Source organism: Cornus florida, unplaced genomic scaffold, assembly GCF_030987335.1.
Source record: "Cornus florida cultivar Cherokee Brave unplaced genomic scaffold, ASM3098733v1 CherokeeBrave_3.0.0_Hap2_Chr05, whole genome shotgun sequence".
NCBI classification, from domain to species: Eukaryota; Viridiplantae; Streptophyta; class Magnoliopsida; order Cornales; family Cornaceae; genus Cornus; species Cornus florida.
Genome location: NW_026775575.1, coordinates 78,007,331 through 78,030,771, shown reverse-complemented (window position 1 = coordinate 78,030,771; position 23,441 = coordinate 78,007,331). Strand labels below are relative to the sequence as shown.

The 23,441-nt window shown below is 38.8% G+C and overlaps 1 protein-coding gene across 1 annotated transcript; it reads right to left on the bottom strand.

Annotated features, from left to right (window-relative positions):
- Positions 1–606: 606 nt before the first annotated feature.
- LOC132306979 (probable pyridoxal 5'-phosphate synthase subunit PDX2) lies at positions 607–22,026 on the bottom strand. Its single transcript, XM_059804607.1, has 7 exons — positions 21,806–22,026; positions 21,552–21,679; positions 20,813–20,900; positions 20,580–20,653; positions 19,746–19,937; positions 1,005–1,102; positions 607–934 (listed from the first exon to the last, which is right to left on the bottom strand). Exons 1-7 carry the CDS (start codon positions 21,855–21,857, stop codon positions 811–813), a joined length of 756 nt encoding a protein of 251 aa, XP_059660590.1. The 5' UTR covers positions 21,858–22,026; the 3' UTR covers positions 607–810.
- Between the last annotated feature and the right edge of the window lie 1,415 nt (positions 22,027–23,441).

The window sequence follows — 23,441 nt, the reverse complement described above, 5'->3', positions numbered from 1 at the left end:
TTTATATACAAAAACCACACACACCCATATCAAGATTTAATAAATTTACGTCCACCTCACGGTTACCACCGCCCGTACTGCTGGCAACGCCACCCACTACAGTTGATTGCATTGCGTTTCTTCTGTCCATTACACATTTCGTATACTCTACTTTGTTGTACAATAAAACGGATGACGCAACACCATTAAACCTAGAATACAACATCTCGTTGTGTTGCATTATCGTTACAGAAGCAGCAGAGCGTACCATTCTCAAAATAAATGTGTTGCATTATCGTTTACACCCGTATTGCACAAGACCAACCAATGCACTGTTCGAAGACTTCGATTTTTTTACAACCGACAAGTCAACAACAAATCAGGATCGATTCTTTCCAAGTATAAACAATTCTTTAGGGGCCACGCCCGCAGACATAACACACATTTGAGCAAAAAACACAGCTCTCCGAGGAGAGAAAACTAGCATTTGAGCATTACATTCAACCAGAGATCGGATGATTGTACCAGTGATACAATCTCTTGTTCTGAAAGAGCACGCTGTGAGAGATATCAGATGGCATGACAAATGCCATATTACAATTCTTTCATTCATGCATCAAATTGCCATTTAAAAACAATCCTATAATGGGATTCAATCACCTTAAGCAAACTTTTAATTCCTGTTAAATATGGACAGGTTGAACATCTTCAAAGATTGAAGGCTAGTAAAACACGTAGGATTTCTAGAAAATAAGAAAAAGAAAAGAAATAAGGGAGGGTAAAATATAACCAATTCTTTTATCATAAAATCTTTTTGTGATTTTATTGGTGCTATTGAAATATAGGAAGATCAATCTTGGGTAGTTGGTAGAGGCTTAGATCCTCCCCCGCTGTCAAAATGCTATTTGAAGACCCTTCTCCGACCCCATTCACCATCTTCAAGAAGTAACTGTGCCTGCACAAGAAAACGTTTAGAATCTTTCCTTAAAAATGAAATTTTAGTTTACCAATGGAAAAAAGAATACCATCGGGTGTCTGCAGTTAATTCAGGATGGAAGGCAGTCCCTAACAAATTATTTTGCTTTACCGCCACAATCACTTTCTTCTCAGATCCGGAACTCTCCTGAAGCAAAAATTATATGTACAAAAATATTAAATCAATCTGTTAAGGTATCAAAAATATACCAACATTTACTACTAGTCATTGAAATCACTCGTTTGGGGTCTGTTTAGTAACAAGAATAATCCTTGATTTCTACTGTCAATTCCTAAAATTGAGAATCAAAAGTAAAAATTATGTTTAATAAAATACTTTTACTTTTTAACTTTAAGAAAATATTTTCTAGTTTTGTGAAGAGAAGAGAGTGAGAAATCCTTACTTTCTCTATTTTCTACACTGTTTGCTGAAATTACTTTCTCTACTATAGCATCATTTATCACCAAAAAAAAACTCGTCGCAGCCCATCAAAACCCCTCTTCTGCTCCTTCCCTATTCTGCTCCTCATCCTCAAGCCCTAGCCGACTGCAACCACTGCCACAACCATCAATTTTCACCCCTCCTCCTATCCCTCTCTACCCCATCACCCACCCCTCTTTTCTCTCTGTTTAAAATCAACACAAAGACCTATTCTTCATTGGTTTAATTTATGAAGATGGTGATTTTAGGCTCCGATGACCACGGTTATACAGATTCCGGCAACGAAAGATTCACAATTCCGGTGACAACAACCAACAATTTCGAGGACGGAGATGTTGTGACTATGTAATTCCGGTGGTGGGTTTGGTTTTTTTTCCTTGGATTGGGAATTGGGTTCTTTGTGATTAGGTTGCAGTGGCAGCTAGGGTGTCGATGGTTTGAGTTTTGCAGTAAGCGGTGATGGGTGGTGGTGATGGAGGTTTTGGGTAGAGGTGGTGGTGTTTGCACTTGGCGGTCAGCGACGGTAGCTCTTTGCTACTGAATTTTTTTGTTTTTTTTTTAGGGTTGCAGTGTCTCTGTGTTCTGTTTGGTGCAAATTGGTTTAGGTGTTGGTAATGGAGGTTTTGGGTGGTGGTGGGCAGGGGCTATACTGATAGTGAATTTGGGTTCAATTCTGGTGAGTCACAGAAATGAGAGAGAAGGATTGAAGAAATTTTGTACATGCAAAATCAAAATTATAATTAATCAACTTGCTTTCTAACTTCTTGCTTTGAAAATATTGAAAGCATGAAAAATTAGTGAACATGATTCTACTTCATATTTCAACTTTAGAAATGAAAATTATGATCTTACTTTTGAAGAAAGTAAAAGTAAGAAAGTGAAAGCGTTAGTAAATGGCCCTTTGGTTATTTTATGGTTGTCAAGAGATGCTTTAGTTGCTTCATTCAGAACCAAATTTATTTTTGCTGGCAGAAGAGGGTTAAATCAAAGATCTGATTAACTGAACTTTGTTGCAAGACACTGGTAGATTCCTACAGACCTATTGATTCTTACACCACTAGAAATTTAGCACTTCTAGGCAATCATACCCAATAATAACTTAGTGATATCCACCAGAGGCCCGTCAACATATTTCCACAAACGCTTCAAAATGTGTAATATATACATATTGATCATGGCACATCTTGGTATCCCTATGCCACATGTAGGACACACATTACAGAAACATATCAAAGAAGTATATTATTGAGATTAATTTACTAAAAGTTCTGTAAGTTATTTGGTCTTGTCTTAAATGTGTTTAAGATGATTAAAGAAAATGCACTATAAGGTGCAACCCAGTAGAGGTATACAAGAGAACAGCGCTGATAAATAATTATAAGTAATGCACCCACAAACCAAGTGAAAGAATCTGAGGAAAATGGAAAAAAACCTGGCAGCCAAGAGAACAAAGTGCTCAGCTACACCCCTTTCGACCTAAGAAAGGCAAGCTCCTCTCCTTCATAAGTCATGTAATTTTCTTCCTCCAAGAAAAACACATCAAAAAGGGGATAGTTATTAACCATGATTTCCTATCCATTATCCAAAGCAGTTTCTACTCGAAAAACATTAAAAACACACTACCGCCCTTGGCATAAATCGATAAACCCCAGACAAGGACACAAAAGACTCTACAGCTCCTAAACCACTGAGCAATGAAGGTTAAGATGATTAACACCCTCTTGCTGCTTTACACATGCAACACCAACTGGTAAAGATCTTACCCCTATTCCTTAAATTACTGATAGTCAAGACAGCTTTCAAACTGCAGCCCAACATAGAAATCCCACTTCACAGATGCCTTCGTTTTCCAAATGCCCTTCTAAGTGAAGGAATGAATCCGCTTCCACATAAAACCAAATAAAACTATTTCAGCAAAAAATTCCCACTCTTTAACCACTTTTCCCTCATCACATCCTTCGAACATGTCCTAATAACCATGGCATAAAGCAGCCTCCAAAAGAGACTGCTGGTTTCACCCCCAAATCCTGTAAAACTCTTTGAAATCTGGGAGTCCACACAACTCACCTATCAGTCACACACACCCACACAACCTGCCACTGAAGCCCCTCTACCACTGCAATCCTATACAAATCTCAAACCTCCCTTTCAACACCGAGTCTCCACACCACACATCATCCCAGAATCAAACCATCTAACCATTCTATACTCCCAAGAAAAATATGTTTGGAGAACTTATCAGCACTTCAATATGCCCTTCAATAAACTGACCCTATAATATCCTCTCGCCCCTTTTAAAATCCATCGTCCTCAGGCCTCGCCATACATCCGCAATCACCCTTCTCCATAAACCACCATCATCATGATCATCCTTGTCTTTCATCCATACAAATGGGACTGGCCACGTGAATTCTCTTTTCCCATTCTTTCCTATTATAAGTCATGTCCCCTACAATATTTAATTTTTTTAAGTCATTTTTAAACCTGGATTTCATGTTAGTTTTGATCTGCATCTGTCTCTTTCCTTCTATACAAATTAATCTTCTTTTTGTTACTGGTGCATCAATGGGTCTGCGTTGTATATTCCTTACCACCTAAGCCCGTTTTCTCTTATTTTATCACTAATATGAATCACTCATAATTTTTCTAACACATTTGTCATTAACTCTATCTTTTCTACCTACTCATATCATCCATCTCAACATTCTCATTTCAGCTACATGATTCTTGTTTCTTTTTTAATGCCCAGCATACTGCCATGTATAAGAAAGTTGGTATTATCGTCGTCTTATAGAATATTTCTTTTAACTTATTTGATATCCGTTTAGAATAAAACACCACTAGTGAGAAAATCAACTAAGATGGTTTGGACATGTGCATAGAAGACCTTTAAGTACACTGGTTAGGAAAAGTGGCATAGTCCACATTGAGGGTAATCTAGGGGAAGAGGAAGATCAAAGTTAATGTGGGTGTAGTTAGTAAGGAAAGACATGATAGCATGTGGTTAAACTGAGGCTATGGCCTTAAATAGATTGGAATGGAAACATAGGATTAATGTAGCCAACCCCAGATAATTAGGAAAAGGCTTGGTTGTTGTTGGTACCTTATGCCTTTTCTAAGTTTATGAAAAGGCTCCTCTCAGTTGCAAAACTCCATAACTAGTTCCCATATAAGACATGATGGGCTGATTGGTGTTAAATATTTATAATTTGACATTTCAGTTATCTAACTAAAAATTCAAAAAGTTGTTAAAATTAGTGAAAGCCACTAGCAAGACCTGTTCACAACCTCTAGGTCTAGATCACGGACCTTGCACTAACTCTCTCTATCACATCTTAGTGAATGAGCTCGAATTGAGCTTTCAACAAGCCGAGCCCGAACTGTTTATGAACAGCCCAGTTCATTTGCACACCTAATGGCAGGAGCCTTGTGCACTGGGCTAGCCTTTTTAGTCTAAGAATGAAAGCTATTACTTTCATTGGGTTAAGTTCAGGTCAGATTTAAAGAATGCACCCCTAACCAACCCTGTAACTTAAGTTCAAATCATGTCCTATCAGCAACATCATTTTTCATAAATTGGATTCATTATCAGAACAAGATTTCAACTTCTGCAAGTGCCAAAACATCAACATATATAATGGATTCTAAATTTTAGTCTGCACAATGTTCTTCCTCCTATTCTTGCCACCTATTCGACAACAAAGCCTTGAATCCAAACTTCTTAAAGTTAATTAATACTCCCTCTGTCCCAAAAAGAAAGTCTCTTTTTGGGAACTGTGACTCAGCCCTAGGTGGACCGTGGAGCTAAATGCCAGAAAATAGAACTTCCTCTGTCCCAAAAAGAAAGTCACAGTTCCCAAAAAGTGACTTTCTTTTTGGGACAGAAGGAGTACTATTTTCTGCCGTTCAGCTTCACCTAGGGCCATATCCTAAAGAGAATCATGATACCGCCTCCGTCCCAAAATTCTTGTCCCAAATTGAATAGTTAAATAAAAAGATCATTTACTTCCCAGAATATCCTTAAACTTTTTGAAAACTTACCCCGACTAACACTTACTATGGGTAGTTTTTAAATTTTAAAAGGGGACAATGCATAAAATGCTTGTCCCCTTAAAAAGTTAGAATTTCAAAGAGGGACAACAATTTTGGGATGGAGGGAGTATCATTTTTCATGCCTCGCCCCATGTTCTTTGTGGTCTTTCTCTTGTTCTCGTACGGCCTTCAATCTAAAATAAAACTCCTCTTTACCAAGCGATGCCAACTTAGAGTCCTCAATTTTATACTCCTCAAATAGTTCCATCTTTGATTTCTCTCAAATGCATTTACTTATTAATCATTTCTTGTCTTGCTATTCAATCATCTCAATATCCTCACAGTAGCACTCAACTTTGGTACATGGTAACCCAACATTCTATATTATAAATCATAGCAAGCCTTAGGTTGTTTCAAAAAATATTACCTTTAAACTTGATAGGCATACAGCATTAATGATATCAATATGTAGTCTAGATCACATGGAATCCAAAGGCACTCAGCAATTGATCCATACCTCAAATATTCTATATGCAGATTCTTCTTCAATTAATCCAATCTTATGTGTAAAAATATACTCAAAATTCTTCTTGTATTTTGGAAAACAAATATCTAAGGAAACACATTAAGCAAAAAGTTCTTTTAGACTATTATCTATATCACTAACTTTGGAGGCTTATTACCGCATTGAGTTTATCTTCCTGTATATTCAGTTAACAAAAGCACTCTAAAAGTATATTTTGAGCAACTTCAGAAGTTAATTTCTCTTCCACTACAGTTTTTTTTTTTTTTTTTTTTCATAAGTAATTTCGCTTCCATTACATCATCTCCTCCAATCAAGGCACAGACCAATCTTCAATGGAAATCAACTTAATAATGAACCATAAAGTGAATAAAATGAAGTCATACCTGCATGTGCTTAATGAGGATTTATCTATATTATTAACACTAAGTTTGGTTCCAAGAAAGGTGAGGGAGACAAAAGAAAATATAGAAGAAAAAGGAAAAGAACCGTAAGTATAGCAAGTTCCTCATTTGGGTCATAGGATAAAGTGAAAAAAGAAAGAAATGACGCAGAAATCTGAATATTCTGGTGAAATTGCCATACGAGAAGAAAATGGTCTATAATTAGATTTGGATAAATCAAATGAGAGGACAGAAGCAGACCTCACTGGAAAAATTCTGACAACAAAGAATCAGAATATGTCAGTAAAAGCCAGGAACAATCTAAAACTCAATCTAATCAACCAATATCCATACAATTAAAATGTCGAACATCAAATTGAGAAGAAAAAGAAAAGCTTCCTATAAAACCTAGAGACCCCTCACATTACATGGAACATTATCAAAGCCCAAAACATCATTGGCAGCTCATGTCAACTCTTCTGCATAACTTCATGATCAGCCAAGGAATGTCAATCATAAGTTCACCATTCATCTGTTATGAAATCTTTCACGGCTAAAGGAAAGCAGGGCTGCATATGATGTTCATAAACAGATTGGGCTAGGCTAGAGCTCGTTCATTAAGTAAGCAAGCCAAGCTCAAGCTCATTTTTCGAGCTCGTTTAATAAACGAGCCGAGCTTGAACAATGTTGAGCTAAGCTCATTAGGCTCATGAACAAGCTCATTTATATAAGGACTAGTTACATTTCAAAATCTTATATTCAAAACATTAAGCCCACATGATTTAAGGTAGCCCAAACACAAGTATTTCATGTCTAAGGCCCAAATAGTGCAAGGACTTAGTAGCAATCAGCCCATCAGCCATAACTTTCGTGTTAGCCGTTGGGTTTCTCAAAGGATGAGAAAAAACCTAAACACCAACACCGTTACACCAACGATGGAGACAACCATGCAAGTGTCAGCGGAAACGGTCTGATTTGATTTGTTGTGTACGTATACGAACTTGAGCCAAGCCGAGTTCGATCTTGCCAAAATACTAACGAGCCGACCTTGAACTTGGCTAGGCCAAGCTCGCCCGAGCCCGAACACACTTGCTACCCTGGCGAGCCGAACAACCCAAAGCTCGGCTCAGCTTGGTTCACTTGCAACCCTAAAGGAAAGAGGTTGATGTACTTGCTACCAGAACTTGCATTTATGGATACAAGTTTGCATAGAACTCTTTAAGGACCTCAAGATCAAGTGTGGGGATTCATATTTCAGCCATATGATGTTTGAGTTTAAGAGTGGGGAAGATTTATGTTCTCGTGTGGAATCATGTCACCCATGGCCATGGAGCTCTAAAGCTCCAAACAGATACCAATTATATGTGTAGTTTCATACATCCATTACTAATTGGTATGCTAAAAAACCAATTCCTCCAAGAAGCATATTGACTGTTTCAGATGGTAGGATAGCTACAATAAAATTCTCACATTGTTAAAGGCGTGCCTAGGCTCCAGAAAAACCCCAGGCTCATCAAGGCTCAATTAGAGTGCCTCAACCTAGCTCAGGCTAGTCCCCTTCTGTCAAGTTCACGCTTCATAGTAGGTTTCAGGCTCAAAAATGCACGCCTTTTATTTTTCAATGATTTATTCATATCTTTTTCTTTTTTATCAAATGACTACTAAATTAGAATGTTCTGTATCATATAATGATCATATATTTTTCAACGTTGTTAAATATTTGACAAAATCCATAAATTTATGGTTCACTACTTGCATTAATGGCATTTAGTGCTTGATTGTGAATATTTATGATATGTGTTTAAAGTTTTGCATAATTAAAAACTATAATTGTTCCAGTTTATAATCACATTTAATTTGGTTAATAATTATACATATGAAATGATTTATGAGCATTAATTAACCTGATTTTCTTACTTGATATGTCAAAAATCTCATTTTAAAGAATTTTGTATTATTCGTGTTGCCTATTTCAAATTCTTCTTATTGTACATTGATTTTATTGCATTAATATGTGTTAGAATGTTTATATCCTCCATAATATTGGGTCCTTATGTAATTACCCATAGTAGTTAGGCTTATTGTGTAATTAGGGCGTATAACCCTTGTTCTTTATATAAGCCTCACAAGAGAAGGCTAAATACAATACACAGAACATGCATTTCTCTCTCTCTCTCTATCTCTCATGAATCTGAACATGGTATCAGAGCAATATAGATTCATGGGTGTGGGAAACGACAAGTGTCTTGCCCTTGTATGAGATTGGACTCGCGATTGGAATCGCGAGTGTGTTGTTGGTGTCTTTGCCGGAAGTTCTTGTCACCAGTACGCTGAGAAGATCACTCGTAGTCGACATCGTCCTTCGTCGCCGTCAGATCTGAAGCCCGTAGTCGTCGTCGTCAGATCTGCAGCCTCCTTCAACGCCGTCAAATCTGAAGCCCCTTGGCCGCTTGTGTTGTTGCCGTGTTGATCGTCAACAAGCTCGCCGACATCCACCGTCGGTGTTTGCAGAGGTGAGGCTTCATCGATTCGTCCTTTTTTCTTGGTCGGAAGTTGCGGAGGTTCTGATTCGGTGTGGTGTCGCCGCTGTGTGCTTGCCGGAGTCTGTTGGTGGTTGTGAAGAAGAACAGCCTTGTTTGGCTACGCGGCTATGCTATTCCAACCCTGGTTTACTAAAACCGGGATAGCAGAGACCTGGTTCAGATCCAACCCGGTTTCCAAATCCGACCCGGCTTCCATATCCGACCCAATTTCCATATCCGACCCCCGACTGCCAGATCCGACCCGGTTGCCGAATCCGCATTTTTTTTTCCCAGGTTCATCTGTTTTTTTACCTTCTCCATGGCTTCAAGTTCAGACCTGTTATATTCTAGTTCCTTCAGTCCTCCCATGACTTCAATCAAGCTTAATGGAAAAAATTACATCTTATGGGCCAAGTCGGTGGCCATTTTCCTGAAAGCCAAAGGCTTTGGTCCTCATTTGGTTCAGGATAAACCCAAAAGCAGTGATGCTGATTTCAGTTCATGGGAACAAAGGGATGCTCATATTAGCTACAACTTGTTATATCTGGACACTGCCAAGGAGATATGGACTCGACTCCAACAGTTATATTCCGGTGCTAGTAATATAACCAGAATTTATGAGGTGTGTAGACAATTTTTTGATCTCTAGCAAGGGACTCACAGTTTAGAGGAATACCTCTCACGGGCAATGGGACTTTGTGAAGAAATGAATTTGTATCAACCCATCACCTCTGATGTGAAAAGCATGCAGTAGCAACGTGAGGATTTTAATGTTGTTCGGGTTCTCCCAGGATTGTCACAAGAGTATGAACCTGTTCGTGCACAAATTTTGGGGAGCCCTGCACTTCCCTCTCTACCTGATATGTTATCTAGACTCCAGCGTGCCACTTTATCTAGTGGCGCTTCAGGAGGTGCTTCCAGTGGTGTCACTGCTCCTCCTAGCAGTGAACGTTCTGCCTTAGTTGTGAACCAGGGTGGCTTTCGGTCTTCTCGTGGTGGTGGTGGTCGTTTTACTCGTGGTCGAGGTAGAGGCCGAGACTCAAAACTTTGCACTCACTGTGGTCTTACTAATCACACTGTCAATTACTGTTGGGATCTTCATGGGAAACCACCACCTTCTTCCTATGCACATCAAGTGACTTCTAATGATGGGGATTCTTCTCTCTATGCCACACCCACTGCTCCACATGTGGCTATTGAGACTGCTATGGTCACGATTCCCCGCGATGAGTATGCTCAGTTTCTGTCTCAACAACGGCCTTCCACCTCATCTTCCATGGGGTCCTTGGCCCAATCAGGTAATGCCCCTGCATGTCTTTTGTCGACTAGTCAGAGTCCCTGGATTCTTGACTCTGGCGCATCCGATCACATGACTGGTAGTTCTCATCTTTTAACTGATTTTCAATCTGTTCCTTCCTCTCAAAATGTTACTCTTGCTAATGGATCATCAACTAAAGTTTTGGGTTTGGGAACTATTCATCTTACCTCTTCTATGTCCCTTTCCACTGTGTTATATGTTCCTCAATTCCCTTTTAATTTGTTGTCCATTAGCAAAATTACTAAATCTCTTCACTGTTCTGTTACATTTTATCCCACATGTAGTCCTTTTCAGGATCTCAAGACGAAGAAGAGGATTGGTATGGGACATGAAGTAGGTGGCTTGTATTACTTCGATCTTGCACCATCTCCCACGGCTCTTCAATCATCCTTGTCTTCTTTCCAGTGGCACTGTCGTCTCAGCCACCCATCACTATCAGTTCTGCAGCGTCAAGTCCCCGGTCGTAGTCGTGTTGAGTCCATGTCTTGTGAAACATGTTAGCTTAGTTAGCATTGTCGTGTATCTTTCAAACCAAGGGCTAATAATCATGTTGCTAGTCCTTTTCAATTAGTTCATTCAGATGTATGGGGACCAATAAAACATATTTCTATCAATGGATTTCGTTATTTTGTGACCTTTGTAGATGATCATTCTCGGATGACTTGGTTGTTTTTAATGAAAAATCGTTTTGAGTTGTTCTATTTTCAAAATATTTCGCAAAGAAGCAAAAACTCAATTTGGGTGTTTCATTAAAGTTTTACGTTCTGACAATGCCAAAGAATATTTCTCGGACCCATTCGAGACTTATTTTCATGCTAAAGGCATCATTCATCAATCCTCTTGTACTTATACTCCGCAACAAAATGGAGTAGCTAAACGTAAAAATCGTCATCTTCTGGAAGTTTGTCGTGCCCTTTTATTTCATATGCATGTTCCCAAACGATTTTGGAGTGATACCGTTCTTACGGCATGTCATCTTATTAATCGAATGCTCTCATCCGTGTTAAACGGTAAATCTCCTCAATCTGTTCTATTTCCCAACTCCGTATCGTTTAATTTGACTCTGCGAGTCTTTGGCTGTGTGTGTTATGTCCATAACCTTGGACTCGGTCTTGATAAACTCGACCCTCGTGCTACTAAGTGTGTTTTTCTTGGGTATTCTCACACTCAAAAGGGCTATCGCTGTTACAGTCCTCATTTTCAACGCTATTTCACTAGTGCTGATGTAACATTTTCTGAGTCTCTCCGATATTTTTCTGATTCTACTACTCCTCTCGATATTACTTCTGAGCCACCTATGCAAACGGTTCCATCTCAATTTCCTACTTCCGCACCTCCTTGCTCTGTTGTCCCTTTGCAGGTTTATACTCGATGACCTCGACCGCCTACTTCGCTCCCTCCATCTCCTTCGGATCCGACGCCTTTACCTGATGATTTGCCTGTTGCTCTCCGTAAAGGTATTTGGTTATGTGTTACTGAACATCCCATTTCTAACTTTGTCTCCTACCGTCATATTTCATCATCTTTATCTTGTTTTTTATCCAAAGTATCTGCTACTTTTGTTCCCAAGACTTTGCAGGATGCTCTCTCTGATTTAGGTTGGCGACAAGCCATGGTGGATGAAATGGATACCCTTCACCGTAATGGAACATGGAATCTTGTTCCCTTACCTCCGGACTCCAAAACGGTTGGTTGTAAGTGGGTCTACATAGTTAAATACCTTCACGATGGGTCTATTGAGCGGTTGAAGACTCGTCTAGTGGCAAAGGGGTACACTCAGACTAATGGTGTTGATTATGATGAGACTTTTTTCCCTGTTGCTAAGATTTCTTCTATTCAGGTTCTTATTTCCATTGCTGCCAATTGTAACTGGCCGTTGTTTCAATTAAATGTCAAAAATGTCTTCTTACATGGTGACCTGGTTGAAGAGGTTTATATGGAGCAACCACCTGGGTTTGTTGCTCAAGGGGAGTATCGTCACACTGTTTGTCGCCTTAAAAAGGCCCTGTATAGATTGAAACAATCTCCACAGGCTTGGTTTGGATAATTCTCTGAGGCGGCATTATAATTTGGTCTTAACAGATGCCAGACAGATCAATCGGTATTTCACCTACGCACTAAAGCTGGCTTCATTTTTCTTGTGGTGTATGTAGATGATATTGTGATCACAGGTGATGATTCTGCAAGCATTGCTAAGTTGAAATTGTTTCTGCAAAATCGATTCCACACTAAAGACTTGAGTAAACTTAGGTACTTCTTAGGTATTGAAGTTGCTAGATCCAAGGAAGGTATAAGTTTATCTCAACGAAAATATGTGTTAGACTTGCTAGAAGAAACGGGTATGTTAGGTGATCGTCCAGTTGATGCTCCTATGGATTCAAATACAAAACTTGTATCTGATGAGGGTGATCTATTTAATGACCCGGGCAGATTTCGTCGCCTTGTTAGGAAATTAATTTATCTCACTATCGCTCGACCTGATATTTCATATGCAGTTAGTGTTGTAAGTCAATTCATGGGAGCTCCTAGAATGCCACATTGGATTGCTATTCTTCGGATTATCCGATATCTCAAGCAAGCTCCAGGTTTTGGGTTACTAGACAAATCAAATGGTCATCTCAGGGTGGAAGGTTTTACAGATGCTGACTGGGCTGGTTCTCCTTCAGATAGGAGATCTACTACAGACTACTGTACATTTGTAGGAGGAAATCTTGTTACGTGGAAAAGTAAAAAGCAAACGATGGTAGCTCAATCTAGTGCTGAAGCTGAGTACAGGGCAATGGCTCATACCACTAGTGAGTCGACATGGATACAACATTTTCTAAAAGAACTTGGGTTGGCGGTTGAAGCTCCTACTCCATTGTTCTATGATAACCAAGCAGCTGATCACATTGCATCGAATCCTGTGTTTCATGAGAGGACCAAACATATTGAATTTGATTGTCACTTTGTTCGGGAAAAACTATTAAGTGAGAGCATCTCTACTCCATTTGTGAAGTCTGAAGATCAACTAGCTGATATGTTTACCAAAGCACTGGGTCATAACCGGTTAAGGACTATCTATTCCAAGCTGGGATTATTTGATATATATTCTCCAGCTTGAGGGGGAGTGTTAGAATGTTTATATCCTCCATAATATTGGGTCCTTATGTAATTACCCATAGTAGTTAGGCTTATTGTGTAATTAAGCAATATTGTGTAATTAGGATGTATAACCCTTGTTCTTTATATAAGCCTCAAAAGAGAAGGCTGAATACAATACACAGAATATACATTTCTCTCTCTCTCTCTCTCTCTCTCTCTCTCTCTATCTCTCATGAATCTGAACAATATGCAAATAGAAAAGATACGTGTATGTTGATTGAACTAATTTATTGAATTGATACGTTGAAAAAATTCATTATTTTGATAATGACAATGTTGCGTAGTTTAAGTATTCTTTATATTCATAACTAATATGTATGATAATCACCCACGTGCCTTACTTTGATCAGGCTCACACCTTATGTCGTGCCTTGCTCTTAGGCTCTAGAAGATCTTTGGCGCCTTGGTGCGCCTTGAGCCTTAAAAGACAAACAAATTTAACATCAACTTCGATCCCAAGTGTGTCATACTTACCAAAGACTATTCTTAAATACAGAAGAAAATTCTGGTAAAAGTAAGTGTTATTATCCACTGTTACAGGTCATCAACAGCTCCACCTTTATTCCAATAATGTTCAAGGGGACTCAAAACCTACCTTATTACAAACTCTCTCTATTCTGAGGCAGGTGCTTGGGTAAGCGTGCACCTTTGGTCACCCCTATTTCCTTTTTCATCACACTGAAGTATCAAATAATTAATCAAAACCTAATATGAAAAAAGTTTTGGGGGAAACATGAGGCTTCACCAAATGGTCAAATATCGGGAGGAAACAACTCACCCGGTTTTCGCATGATTTAATTTCATTTTTAAAGATTTCACAAATGTAAATACCACATGATACTGTTTTGAAGTTTCTACATGTCTGTTGGAAAGAAGTAAAAGAACAATAGGCGATTAAAGAAGCCAAAACTGAATGTTTATGAATTTTAGAATACCGAAAACATAAAAGAGGTGCAAAGAGAAGTCAGAGAGAGATAATGTAGATAACTTTTTTTAGAGTTGCACTGCACAATCAACCGAATTTGATTCCAGTTGTTGTGGCGGAAACGCAAAATAACAACGCACGCTGTTCAAGGAATAATCAAGCAATCACAAAAGAAAACAAAAAATCACACACGAGAACACAAGATATACATGGTTCACCCAAATCTCAGGGCTACGTCCATGGAGCACACCGAACAAATTTACTATGAAAAAGATGAAGAATTACAAGGAGAATTCTCTTTCAATCTCTCTCAATTGTTCTCTCTTGTATTGGCACAAATTTCTCTCCAATTTTCACCCCCTTCTCTCTTGTATTGGCACAAATTTCTCTCCAAGTTTCACCCCCTCTAAAATCTTATTAGAGTTGATATTTATAGTGTCCCAAAACTTGTCCTACAAGAACTTACCTTTTGTAGAATCCAAAACCAATAAGGAAGTTAAATCAAATCAGGAAACTGAATTTTCCCTAAACCAATAAGGAAGTTGAACCAAATCAGAAAACTGAATTTTCCCTAAAATTCAATACTCTTGAAGTTTCCAAATAATTAAATTTTCCTAAAAAATAATTACCTAATCAAACTCCACAAAACCACAACAATCTCCCACTTGGAGGCTGGAGCACTTGTAAACCAATTCCATCTTCTTCTCATGCATGTCCCATGCATGTCGGTGCGCTTCTCTCTGTCTTCAAGCTAGAAGACTGACTGAAGTTGCGCACAACTTCAGTTTCTCCATGGTCACTGTCTTGGTCAACATATCAGCCGGATTGTTGGTGCCAAGTATTTTATCAAGTGTCAACACCCCATTTTCTAACAAAGATCTGATAAAGTGATATCGAAGTCCTATATGCTTGGTCCTTGAATGAAATGTTGAATTCTTTGCCAGATGTATCGCACTTTGACTATCACTGTGCAAAACATTCTTCACCTGTTCAAATCCCAACTCTATTAACAAACCTTGTAACCAAATCATCTCCTTGGTGGCCTATATCATCGCCGCCACATATTCTGCCTCTATAGTAGATAACTCTACAATCCTCTGTATTTGCGAAACCCAAGTAACTGCAGTTGTACCCACCACGAACACATACCCGGTAGCACTTCTTCTGTGGTCCACCTCACCACCAAAGTCTGAATCTACATAACCATGTAGCTTCACTTCACCCCTTCTGAAATATAAGCATCTGTCTGTGGTACCCCGTAGATATCTCAATATCCATTTACTGATTCCTAGTGTAGCTTGCCCGGATCCTTCATGAACCTGCTTACTGCTCCCACTGCATATGCAATGTCTAGTCTTGTGTACACTATGGCATACATCAAACTTCCAATGGCGGAGGCATATGGAATTTTAGCCATAAAGTTTTTCTCATCTTCTGCCTTCGGACACTGATCTTGACATAAGCGGAATTGATTAGCTAAGGGAGTACTCACCGCCTTAGCATTATTCATGTTGAACCTCTTCAGAACCCGTTCAACGTACTCAGCCTGAGACAACTGCAAAGTACCTTTCTGTTTGTCTCTGCTAATCCTCATCCCAAGAATCTGCTTCGCTGCACCAAGAAGATCCTTCATCTCGAATTCACTAGACAACTGCTTCTTCAATTTGCTGATTTCTTCAAAATCAGAACTTGCCACTAACATGTCATCAACATAAAGTAGAAGGATAATGAAACTTGACTTGAACCTCTTAAAGTAGCAGCAATGGTCAGCATTGCACTTGTTGTAGCCATGTCGCTTCATAAAACCATCAAACTTCTTGTACCACTGCCTTGGGGCTTGTTTCAAACCATATAAACTTTTCTTTAACTTGCACACTAGTTTCTCTTTCCCTTTAACTGAGAAACCCTCCGGTTGTTGCATGTAAATCTCCTCCTCAAGGTCACCATGGTAGAAAGCAGATTTGACATCTAACTGCTCAAGGTGCAACCCCTCTGCTGCAACAATGCTAAGAACTGAGTGAATGGTACTTAGTTTCACAACCGGGGAAAAAATGTATGTGTAGTCAATGCCTTACTTTTGCTGAAAGCCTTTGACCACTATTCTCGCCTTGTATCTCTTGAAACCATCATGTTCTTCTTTCACCCTGTACACCCATTTGTTGTGAAGCGCTTTCTTCCGCATGGGCAACTTGGATAGTTCCCATGTTTTGTTAGAGATAAGGGACTTCATCTCATCTTCCATTGCAAGCTCCCACTTGCTAGCATCTTCAACTTGACATGCTTCATCATAGCATTCAGGCTCACCATCATCTGTAAGCAACATATAATCCAAATATTTCCGATTCGGTATATGAGGTCGCGTAGACCTTTTAGGTGCAGGCATAGGAGTTGGAATCTGCGGTGAACTATGCTCTATGAGTTCTGGCCAAGAACCCTCATCTGTCTGTTCAGCGTCAATGCTCTCTGGATCATCATCCAACTCAACAAACTCAGGCTTACTTTGTACAGGACTAGTTAACTGTGCTGCATCTCTATCCTTGTACATCACCTTCTCGTTGAAAATCACATCTCTACTTCTAATGATTTTCTTGTTCTAATTATCCCAGAGTCGATAACCAAACTCATCTCCGCCATACCCAACGAAGATGCATTTTAGTGACTTGGGGTCGAACTTTCCCCTAGCATGGTCACTAATATGAGCATATGCAATACAACCAAAAACTTTCAACCATAAAAGATTTACCTCTTTGCCACTCCATACCTCTTTTGGTATTTGATGCTCCAAAGGTACCGATGGTCCACGATTTATTAGGTAGGATGCTGTATATAACCGCTTCTGCCCAAAACTGTTTGGGTAGACCCGAATGTATGCGCATGCTTCTGGCTCTTTCTGTCAATGTTCGGTTCATCCGTTCTGCCACCCCATTCTGCTGTGGGGTTCCTTGCACAGTCCTCTCTAGTCTGATCACATTATCAAAACAGAAATTCTTGAACCTAGTGTCTTCATACTCACCACCATCGTCTGACCTCAACCTCTTGATCTTCAAACCTGTCTCATTCTCCACCATGGCCTTCCACTTATTGAACACATCAAATACCTCAGATTTGTGCTTCAAAAAATAAACCCATACCTTCCTCGTGTGATCATCAATGAAAGTCACGAAGTAGGATTTTCAGCTAATGGATGAGACAGTGGCTGGCCCCAACGTCTATGTGAACTAGCTCAAGTTTCTCCTTTCTGAGATCTCTGCCACTCTTCTTGAAACTGACCCTCTTCTGCTTGCCCATCACGCAACTCTCACAGAAGTCAATATCAATTACCCGTACGCCTGGTAGTTTCACCTTTGAGTGCATAATCTTGATCCCCCTCTCACTTATGTGACCTAGTCTCTGGTGCCAAACGTTGTGATCTTCTCTGTTTTCTGTAACTGATATAGACCCACAAGCACTGGTAGTTGTGTAAAGGGTGCCAGATTTCTTACCACGTGCAATAGTCATAGCGCCTCTGGAAACTTTCCACAAGTCTCCATTGAAAGTTGCAACGAAACCTTCATCTGACAATTGCCCCACCAAAATCAGATTCTTCCCCAAGTCAGGGATGTGTCTCACATCCTTTAACTTCCAAGCTGACCCATTCAACTTGTTTTGCACTTCACCTTTGCCAACGACGATGCAAGGCTGATCATCACCAAGATACACCTTGCCAAGGTTACCCGGTTTATAGCTATTAAATAGCTCTTTGCTTGAGGTGCCATGAAACGATGCGCCGGAATCTAAAACTCAGGACTCCGCCTTGCTCTCCAAATAGCATATCAATGCATCATCTGATTCTTCTGAGACGACATTTGCTTCAATTTTTCTTTCGGTTCCCTTCTTTGGAAGTCTGCAATCAACACGGTAATGTCCATTCTTTCCACAATTCCAACACTCAACATTACCGAGATCTATGGAATTCCTGAAATTTTGAGACTGTGTCCTTTCATTCCTTGACTTGGATCTACCTCTTTTTCTATTACCGTTACCCTTCTTCTTGTTTGAACCGTTACCTCTGCTTTCAACATTCAATGCCGAACCACTGGTAGAAACCCCTGATGTTTACTTTCTGATTTCTTCAGTCAGAATCATGCTCACAACTTCATCAAACTTCAACTTGGTCTTCCCTACAGAGCTACTGATCGCTGTAACTGTGCCACTCCAACTCTCGGGTAACTGCCCTAGAATTAGCAGTACTCGGACCTCTTCTTTGAAGTCGATATCAACAGAATCTAATTGCCCAACTATCTCGTTGAACGCATTTAGATGTTCGTTGAACTTACGACCTTTGACCATCTTCATGTTGAACAACTTCTTGATCAAGTGCAACTTGTTCGCTGTAGAAGGCTGTTCATACATACTAGAAAGGGCTGCCATAAGAGACTTTGTCGTCTTCTCATTCTTGATGTTGAAGGCAACTAACTTTGACAATGTCAATCTGACGGTGCCAAGAGCCTTCCTATCAAGTAATTCCCATTCTGCATCCTTTGTATCCTCTGGCTTCTCTCCCAAAGGTTGATACAGATTTTTCTGAAATAAGAGGTCTTCAATTTGCATCTACCAGAAACCGAAATTTATGCCATCGAACTTCTCGATCATGGATGTGGATGTCTTATCTTCTAATGCCATTACTCCCACTCGAACGAACAGATCTGATCGAAAGACTTTCGGAATTTCGTCAAACACCTTCTGTGGCCTAGGTTCTCAACCAAAGGCTCTAATACCAGTTGCTAGAGTTGCACTGCACAATCAACCGAATTTAATTCTAGTTGTTGTGGCGGAAACGCAAAATAACAACATACGCTGTTCGAGGAATAATCAAGCAATCACAAAGGAAAAAAAATTCACACGAGAACACAAGATATACATGGTTCACCCAAATCTTAGGGCTACGTCCATGGAGCACACCGAACAAATTTACTATGAAAAAGATGAAGAATTACAAGGAGAATTCTCTCTCAATCTCTCTCAATTGTTCTATCTTGTATTGGCACAAATTTCTTTCTAATTTTCACCCCCTCTAAAATCTTATTAGAGTTGATATTTATAGAGTCCCCAAACTTGTCCTACAAGAACTTGCCCTTTGTAGAATCCAAAACCAATAAGGAAGTTAAATCAGATCAGGAAACTGAATTTTCCTTAAACCAATAAGTAAAATCAGATCAGAAAACTGAATTTTCCCTAAACCAATAAGTTGAACCAGATCAGGAAACTGAATTTTTCCTAAAATTCAATACTCTTGAAGTTTCCAAATAATTAAATCTTCCTAAAAAATAATTACCTAATCAGACTCCACAAAACCACAACTTCTTTTGGAAAACTACCCCCTTGCTACAATTTCAACATGCAACTAAGCAATCTTCTCGGAATGAATTTCACATTTAAATATTGATGGTGAACAATTCACAGGAAAATATATATATATACATATATATATATATATATATATATATATATATATTAGCAAACCTCTTGGCTTTCTAAAGCAAAACTTGAATCAACTGTTTTGTCAGATGGAACAGGAAGATCGGCCAGCACTTCAACTTCTGGTCCCACTTCAAGGATTGCAGGAGCACGGATAAAAACTGCACGAAAACTCGGAGGACCACCTTCCGTAGCTGCAATGTTAGGTACTGAAATCTCTGCCTCAAAGCTCTGAATCTGCATATGAATGCCACAATTTAGAGACTAAAATATGAAATGAGTCATTAACAAGTGTCGGTCCGCCTACACAAGGTGCTAGGAGGGGAAAAGTTGAAAATAGACCTAGCCTTTAGCATTAGTTTTCACAGGGCGGCTGCTCTCATGATCGAAGCCACGCATTAATGTTTGTCAGTTTAAAATTTTACTATATGTAATAGAAAAGAAAAAGAAAAAAAGTTACTTTACATATCATCACCATAATGGGCATATCAACAAATTCCTCTTGGGCATGTATAATTTTGGATCTGTTATTGATAACTTCAAGACAATTCAGATAACACTCCCACTAAAAAAAGAAATGATTAAGATAAAACTATCTTTGCATATGTTTTTTTTTTTTTTTTTTTTTTTTTTAATAAGTCTATTTGCAAGTTTTTGAATGAAATTGGATTAAAAAAAAAAAAACAGAGAAAAATAAAATGTTTCTGAATTTGCCGCATCATAAACTCTATACTCATGCCAGCCAGCTTCAGAGACAGATATGCTCATTAACATAATGCAGAATTCTACATAATCTATTTATTGGGTGTTTTCACCAACTAACCAGTAACCAGCTCACTCAATATAATGATTTCATAAATGAAGAGTGCTCAGAATCACCTGACCGCCAAAAAAGTTCCTATGAACAGTACAATCTAAGCCCCCAACAAGCTCCTGCCCTCCTGTTTTCTGTCCTGAAAATAAGGCACACTTCTTTCAAAACCAAACCAACATAAGACGCGACTGTTTGCCGTCTGTCTAAAGACTGCAAAACTCATGCTTGCAAAAGCTATTAACATCCTAGCCCCTGCAAGACACTATAAGAGAAGGAAGAAAACAGAGAGAAAACCCACCAATAGCTTTGTCTGCCAAGAAGATAAGCCCTGCACAGGTCCCCCAAACAGGCTTCCCCATTTTAACAAATTCACGCAAAGCAGGAAACTACAAAAAAATGATTAAAAAGAAAAAAAGAAACAATATCAAAAATGCCCTGTATGGTTGCTGATAATCTGCATGAAAGAAAAGGTACTAAAATTTTAAGTCTCAAACTATTTGGGACCTGACAAAACAAACCATTCACTCATCTGGTACTAACACAAAGACTTGCTAAAGCTCATTTGAATTATTCATCTTTTCCAAATCAAATAGAAGTTCACAAAAAAATCAAGACTTTAGGGCTTATTTGGTTTGTCACTCAGAATACACTTCTCAAGAAATTTTTAACTGTGTTTTCAGAAATCTGTTATCAGAAACTGTCCACCAAGCAGATTTTTCTACAGTTTTCTGGTTTTCAATTCTCAAAAAAAAAAACATTTCTCAGAAAACTGAACCAAGACCCTTAAAGTCCTATTCATTTCTCTTCCATTTTCTCAGTGACCCAACAGAGATTAACGGGTTTGGTAAGTCGCTTCACCATTTTTGCAAAATTTTAACAACCCAAAAAGAACCCTTTACATTCAACCAGTTACGCCAAATTTTAACATAATAGTAGAGGGAAAAAGACAAAGAAAATAACCTTTCACATTGAAACGTCTAATCCAACTAAGAAATTACACGAAGACACCATTATAAATAGAGGGAGATAGAACAAACCAGGTTGTGGTACTCGGCGAGCTTAGCCATGGTGGTACTCTCTCCTCCAGGGATGATAAGGGAGGTCACGCTGTCCAGTTGTTCAGGCTTCCTAATCTCTACGCCCTTCACACCCAGTCTCCTAAGCGCTGCCAACAGACCACACACAGAGATATGATTCAAAACCTTGGGCATAACATTCGAAAAAACGCAACATATATAGATACACCCAGACATATATGTGGGGGTGTGTGTGGAGAGAGATAGAGGGGAACCTGCTATGTGTTCGTTGAAAGACCCCTGTAAAGCAAGAACTCCGACGGCCATTGCAGCTGAGACCCACGCTTAGCCAACCCTGCTAATGCCTATACTAGTGGTACTCTCCCGTTCAATGAGTGATTTAACTAGTCCACAAGTCCAGAGAAAGTGAAAAACAAAAAGAAGCGTGTCAAACTTTGCATCACTGCCTCCTTTTCGAAAACTGATGATAGGTTCTGCTTAGTAGTGCTTGTTTTGACCACAGGTACTTTGGTTGGCAGACTCGAGTTTGAGTCTTGGGACCATTAATAGTTTTTTCTCATTATGTTAAATCATTAAAATGTAATATTTTTATTTTTTTATGTTAAATCATTAATGTAATAATTTTAAATAGACAACGCAACAAATATGTAAATATGTTAAATTCTCCGGTTGTGTCATAACATTTACAATACTTTTAAAATATAAATATGTTACATAATAGTTACATTGTTATGGCATGTGTGTATCTTGTAATGTAAAGAGAAAACAAAACAAACAAATAGTTAATCGAGTTAGAAAAAAAAAAAAAAAAATTACGAAACTAGAAAAATTTTGGAAAAAATCAGGAAAAAAATTTGTATTACATAATTTACATTATGTTGTAGGCATTGATCAGAGCCCCTAACCAAGTGGGGATTGGTTCAGTTTTCATTTTATTTGTTTTTTCTTTTTTTGATTTACAAACAATTTGGTACATATTTACACTCTCAATTTTAACCATGTTCAACCATTGAAAAAACGACACGTGACGAGTTTAATGGAAGTTTGCCACACCCGCTCACTCGGTGTGCTTACTTCATTAGGCCAAACTCTCGGTGGAAAAAAAAATCCACAAGTTGTCACACCCATGAGTTGTTGGTAATTGTTCTCTGGCCAACCTTGATATTGGTTAGCCCCCAAAAGTGTAGGAGTTGAAAGTGACAAATTGAAAGGACAATTGTTGAAAGGAACGTACTGAACTTAAGCTCGTTCCAGCATACTTTCAAGCCTGTGAAAACCCACATGGGTTGTTGGTGATTGTTCTCCGGCCAATTTTGATACTCCTTTCATCCCCAAAAAACATGTCATGTGTGTTCTTTTTTAAACAAATAGAGTATTTATTAACCCATTGATGCCCCCAAACGTCATAGGCGATGTGTTTGGGTCTGCTAAAAAGGGCTTTTAAAGGCTTGAAAGTATGCTGTAAAAGGAACTTTACCTTTGCAAGTAATAAGGAGATTGATTACTTTACTTAAAAAAAAAAAAAAAAAATCACGTTTTTTCCAAGTAAAAGAAACTTTAATGAGATAAAGCACATGACCCACTTTCTAATCTTCAGCACATAGGATAGATACATTTTTTTTTTTTTTTTTTTAAAGCCACTATATATATATATACACGAAAAATGAAACTAATTACAAGAAGGGCCCTTGGGCCAAAACAGTCCATTGGAATGAACAAACAAACCCAAAAGAGAGCCTACAAGAGAAAAGCCCGAACAAAACTAACAACCTACATTAACGATTATGGGAGACCGTTAATGGGAGGGTGTAAGTGTACTACTCCGGTGAATACCCAACAGGCAGCATCGCCGTCAATGAGAGTTAATTCGGTGGCCTTGGAGGGGAACAA